The 6,000-nt window shown below is 53.5% G+C and overlaps 1 protein-coding gene across 1 annotated transcript in view; it reads left to right on the forward strand.

Moving 5' to 3' along the window:
- APBA1 (amyloid beta (A4) precursor protein-binding, family A, member 1) overlaps positions 1-4,660 on the forward strand; it is a 203,418-nt gene extending 198,758 nt beyond the window's left edge. The window contains exons 11-13 of the mRNA XM_012641600.1: positions 721-840; positions 2,819-2,959; positions 3,712-4,660. Of these exons, the coding sequence (XP_012497054.1) occupies positions 721-840; positions 2,819-2,959; positions 3,712-3,783 (333 nt within the window). The 3' untranslated portion in view covers positions 3,784-4,660. The remainder of the gene's footprint in view (positions 1-720; positions 841-2,818; positions 2,960-3,711) is intronic.
- Positions 4,661-6,000: the final 1,340 nt, after the last annotated feature.

The following is a 6,000-nucleotide window of genomic DNA, read 5'->3' on the forward strand; positions in this document are numbered from 1 at the left end:
TCTGAGACCGGTCTGTGTTTTATAGCCAAAGATTGGCTTTCCCTCTATGCTCCATTCTGACTTAGAAGGAGGGACAGTCATCAAGGGTCATGAAACCACAGATAATCTTCAGGTCTTATTTCCTCTCCTTCCTTCTCCCTCAGCACCCATCCTACAAACCCCCGCCCCCGCCCCTGCAAGGATGCACACACTGATGGGAGTCCCCAGCCGCCGTGGGAATGTTGACAAGCCGTAAAACAGCAGTAGGCAGAGAGAGCGGGGAAGAGGGCCGGCAGAGCCCATAACAACAGGTGACTCAAGCCAGTTGCTGTGACTTAGATGTCCTCTGTTAGAAGAGGACTCACTGCTAGAGTTTGCGTTTTGGAGAAAAAGTCCCATTTCCCACTTGTCTGTCTTCTTACTGGGAAGAGAGTGTACAGCCTTCTTCATCTTTTAAGCCACAGAGCACGTGCGGCTCTTCCTAACTGCACAGCAACCACTTTTATCACAGGCCTTGGACACAGCCCACTCCCCCAAATGAAGACATCGCCCACAGAATACGGATCTCTGCTTGGCTGCGAGGGCACCGTCCAAACCACACGGTTTTCTCCCCGGGTTGGCAGAGCCTAGCAGTGACTGTCCCAGCGCGGGCGTTGCGGGCGGCAGGTGCCTCGTGAGACTTCCTGGCACTTCTGCCTGCCCCGGCAGTCACCATGCACCCTGTACTTTACTCGTGTTCAGGGCTTAAAGAATCAGTCCCGGGTGAAGCTGAATATCGTGAGATGTCCTCCGGTGACCACCGTGTTGATCAGGAGACCAGACCTTCGCTACCAGCTGGGCTTCAGTGTCCAGAATGGAATTGTAAGTACAGCACTCTCCACACCCTTTCCCAAAGTGTTGACAAATAAATCTAGCACGTTTGTCTTTTTTTTTTCCTCTTAAGCCAGTTTGTTTCCTGAAAGAATCCATCAAGGAAGGGGCTGAGTGGATAAAGGCAGGCTCAACTCCCCCTTCGGACAACTCTCTCTCCCTTCGGGCAGAGAATGCCGCCCAGAGCCCAGCGTTTCTGTGACGTGGGCTGCCCTCCCGGCTGGTGACTAGAGCGAGTTTGGGGTATACCCACCAGGGGCCTCCTCCCCTCAGAGCCTATGGCTGTCCACTCAGGCTGCACCCAGAGGCCACTGCAGGGCTGCTGGGAATCCCGGGCCTGGGCAGTGGGGCCCGGCTCAGGCAGTCCTCAGAGCAGCGGTGACCCAGTACAGAGTGCAACCCAGGCTGAGAGCTGCTGCTTCATGGCCATTCTGTATACGTGGTCTGTGCTTCGCTCACTGGCCTGTGTAACCTAAACTAGCACTTGGGATAAGGAGTATTTGTATCACGTCTGTCTTAAACTAATGCTTCCTTATATTTTCTTTTTTAAAATTGTGGTAAAGTATGCATAACCTAAAATTTACAATTTAAACCATTGTTAAGTGTGCAATTCGGTGGCATTAAGTACATTCACCGTTTCCTTTTCTGCATCCCAACAGAAACTCTGTACTCAACAATACTGTTTATCTGGGTTTCCTTGTTCTGGACGTATAGTAATTTCTGGGCTTTGGCGGCAGATGTTCTCTGTCTGCAACCTTGATTTTATAGAATGTGCCCTCTCTCCCTCTGTGTGCATCTTTCCAGACACAGAGCCCTATTTTTGCCCCCTTAACTCTCAGTTAAGAGTCCTAGGTAATTAAAATTTATTCCACATGCATTTTAAGGTTTAGAAATACCTTTAAAATTCCCAGAGTTGAAATATCCATCCCCACTCCCTATGTTCTTTGCACCCAAGTAGCCTCATTTGCCTGCTAGTGGGGGCGTGAGGGTCACTCCTTATAGCCTGGGTCGGACATCGTCTTTGTATCTGCTTATACTTGTTTGCTTTGTTCATATTTGAACATTAAAAGTTGTTCAGATAGGAGCAAAGAGTTGTTCAGTAACACATGTGGGTCCATTGGGACCCTCAGTTTTATCTACTGTATGGAAAGCACCTGAGGAATGTTTTGGCCCCAGAGTAGCGCAGGGACTGAAGGGGCCACACACCCACAGAAGCACAAAGCATGTTGCTGCCAGATGTCACTTGCAGCCTTCTCTGCATCCACTTTTAAATAAAGACGCGTAGTCTGGGATGAAAAGTCAACTCAGCAAATTCAGACATACTCCTGGGGAAATGCAAGTTGCTGTGTGTGGGGGGTGGGGGTGGCCATACCCCGCAGCCCTAGAGAGCGCTCACCGACCACCGGCCTGCAGCCTGCGCCACTGCAGTGCTTGGCCGCGCCATCGCAACAGCCAGCCTCGCTGTCGTTTCTGGGAGAAGGCAGTTTGGACAAGGGCCGCTGTGTCCAGAAGGCCTAAAGGAGCATCTCCCCTCCAGCCAGCCACACCTGGGCACATAGAGTAGAGTTCCAGCCCCACTTTGGCTCCTGCAGTTGTGACCCCTAAAGCACAGGCTGCTAGATGAAACAGTTCAGTGCGGGAAGTAACACTCACCTGTGTTACGCACACTGACAACACCGATGGGCCCAAACAGCTCTTTTCCCTGGACCCAGCTGTGATGCAGAGCTGTGTCGGTGTGCCGCCAAATCCAGCCGCAGCCTCTGTGCCAGCTGCATGAACCCGGTGGCCGTGTGGGCCCACGGAGCCTGTTTCCTGTGAAAAGAAACTAAGAGATGTCAATGCCCAAAGCCTAACCACGCAGCTTCTCCCAGAGTGCCGGGCGGAGGGGGCTCCTGGGAGGGACAGTCTTCTGTCCCCACCCGGGTCTCTGAGATGCCGAAAGGTGTAACTTGGCCTTTGACTGTCGTAGATCTGCAGCCTCATGCGAGGGGGCATAGCGGAGAGAGGAGGCGTCCGCGTGGGGCATCGGATCATTGAGATCAACGGGCAGAGCGTCGTGGCCACCCCCCATGAGAAGATCGTCCACATTCTCTCCAACGCTGTGGGGGAGGTAGGGGCAGGCCCAGGGCTGGGGAGGGCCGAGGGTATCCCTGGCGCCCTCGCCTCACACTGGGGCCCCACACGGGCCTTCCAGGAACCTTCCTCACACGCTTTCTGATTTCGAACACCAACAACCAGACTCGCCTACCTCTGACCAAATGTTAACCCCGTTAACGAGTGGCTGTCCAGAGCCACCCCTTGAGATGAGGTCGGGTCACCCTCAGCCTTCTCAGATCCGATCTGCTCCCCTTCTCTGTTCAGCACTCAGACCTGTGTCGCTTCTCTCTGTGGCTGCCCAAGGTGCTTCCGTTTTCCCCGGTTAATCTCACCAGATGTGCTTGGTGATTTCAGTCTTAGACACAGCTCTCATCCACGGCGTGGCCCTCCAGAGGCGTCCCCTGGCAGGGCTGGTGTCAGTCACGGCTGCTGTGCTAGGTGGCTGGCCAGAGAGGGGAGGGAAGCAGGAGCCCGAGAAGGCCAGAGTCATTCTTCCATTGTAAGGTTCTCTGTTTTTAAAAGGCCTGGTGAGAACATCTGACCAGGAAATAAGCCTTACCTGGTTTTCCTTGTTTATTTTCTGTCACCCTTAAACTTTTGAGAAGGCCTGTGGCTTCTGTTCTTTGGGAGGTGGGGGGTCGGGGGAACCTTCAAAGCCCCCCGTAATGAGAGGCGCGGCCTCTGTCCCCCACGCTGGGGCAGTGCCGACGCAGCCCGCCCCGCCACCAAGCCTCAGCCCCCGCTCCGTGTGTTCTCTGCCCTCAGATTCACATGAAGACGATGCCCGCTGCCATGTACAGACTGCTGACGGCCCAGGAGCAGCCCGTTTACATCTGAGCCGCGCTCACCGTGGCGGCGGCGTGCATGGAGGACTCTCCTCATCGTGGTTGTGTTTCTCGTGCTGCATCCCCGTGTCCACTGAGACGTTTCCCTCTCGCGCCCAGCATTCGGTTTTACGTGGGAAGAGAAGAATCCACAAGGACCTCTTTGCTCTCTCTCTCCAGTTCGCTTTTTTTTTTTTTTTTTGAATACCAGGGAAGTTTCGTATGTGCTCCTTTGAGGATAGAGAGCAGCCAGTGTCCACCTGGTATCCACCCAGGACCATCCTGGGGGGCCTTCTAGGGTGGGGGAGGGGGTCCCGAGCTGGGCCGTCACTGCCCAAGGGGGAGCAGCGCCCTCCTTAGAAGGAGCTCCGGGGGCAGCAGAGAAGCCGACCCAGCAGTGCCTAAACCCCGATCGCCGACCTCTGCTCTCCTCCAGTGGGCTTACGGGAGTATGGTAGTAGCGGGGACCAGCCCAGGTCGTTAAGGTTCTGCACTGCCCACCGTGTAGTTGGGGCACCGTACATTATTTCCGCCCAGAATTTCTGAGCCAACCTTAAACCTCTTCTATAGCTAGCTTCAGTTCAACGTGTATGTGTTTTCTAATAGGAGCCTTGTCACCCCAGGATCAAAGGGGAAATAACTGCCTTGGACGAGGATACCATAGGGTTGCAGAAAGCTCCGCCATTCCTGAGGCATCCACGGCGTTGCCAGGTTGTCCATTAGATGAACACAGGCAGGTACTTTCTGCCTCTCTCCCTGTCACATACACACGGTCTCACTCGCACATCACCCTGGCCTCCCTCCACCCTCAAGGAGGCAAGTGAAAACCAGGCACACAGAGCCCCTGGGAGACCCAACTCTTGGGAGGCCCCTTCTTCTGGCAGGGAGTCCCAAGAGAGATGCCCTTTCTGTGGCCAAGGCCTGGCCCTCCCAGCACCACCTTGGCTCAAAGCGTCGTCCTACTGGACTCCTCTCCCCCGACACACACACACACACACACGCGCACACACACGCACACAGCCTGGGAAGGACGCAGCGCTCCCCTAGGAAACAAGGCTCTGGGTGCAGTCGTGTCATCTTTCTTGGCCTAAGGTGAGACCAGCTTTCTTCTCTGCTCAGGGCCACTAGGCAGGTTGTGACATTTGAAAGGCCAGAACAGTACATACGCCACAAAATTAAGGGGATAATAATGACCTCAAAATATGCCTAAGAATCCCCCAAATGTGTTCCAGAAACATCTTGCTGCCTCGTGAGTCTTGAGAGTTTTCAACTTGTGTGGAATGTTACGTGTTTTCATCAGGTGCCTCATGTCTACGATTCTGTCTCAGTTCCGTGCAGACGTTTTAGTAATATTATTATTCTGAGCCAGTTTTCACTTATTCTTGGTCCAAAGAGCATTTTGTTTTCATGTGGGGTGTGGTTTTGTTTTGTTTTTTTGTTTTGCTTCATTCATGACCTCAGTAGAGACAGGGGAAGAGAAACTAATATATTTTGTGATATTAATATATTCCCTGTTCTCTGCATCTGGGATATTTATGTTGTGTCTGTGGAAATAGGAATTCAGTGAGCAAATGTTGGGTAGGCTGTATTTATAGAGAGAATGAAGGGATTTCAGGGAGGGAGAAAAGTGAATATATAACAAGATTAGGAACAAAAGACTTCAACCAGAGAGCTCTGTGATCAATTCACAGACGTCTCTGTACCTTCTGAGTTTTCTACTTAGAATCAGGGAAGCTAAATGCTTGGAAGGCATCACCTGCTGAGCTCTGAGTTGTACTGTGGTACAAAAAGCCCTCAGGAAGAGAGGCTGTCGGCTGCCCAAGTGTCCTGGCTGGGAAGGGGTTTCTGCTTCTCCAGAGAGCTGTGTGGGGCGGGGCCGGGGAGCCGCGGGTGACCCAGGAGCCTGGGCCTCTCTGAAGGGTGCTTCACGGATGCCATGGGGAGGCCAGCCCTGAGGCCGACCCGCCACACGTGGGAGGACCAGGAATCACAGCCCAGGTGATTGCCTTTCCTGAAATAACAGGACTGGAGGGTCTGGTCTCATAATGGAACATGAAAGAGTCATCAGTTCATCTTTCCTCTGCCATAGAGAGTGGACAGAACAGGAGTGAAGTGTCGCCAGTGGAATTTCAGGCATCATGAGCCTCGGAAAGTCAGTGCAGGGGCCCAGGCACCTGGACAGCACCACGGAGGCCCACCCGGGGACGGGAACCCCACTAGCACATCCCTG

The sequence above is a fragment of the Propithecus coquereli genome, unplaced genomic scaffold (assembly GCF_000956105.1).
Source record: "Propithecus coquereli isolate 6110/MARCELLA unplaced genomic scaffold, Pcoq_1.0 Scaffold166, whole genome shotgun sequence".
Classification (NCBI taxonomy): Eukaryota; Metazoa; Chordata; class Mammalia; order Primates; family Indriidae; genus Propithecus; species Propithecus coquereli.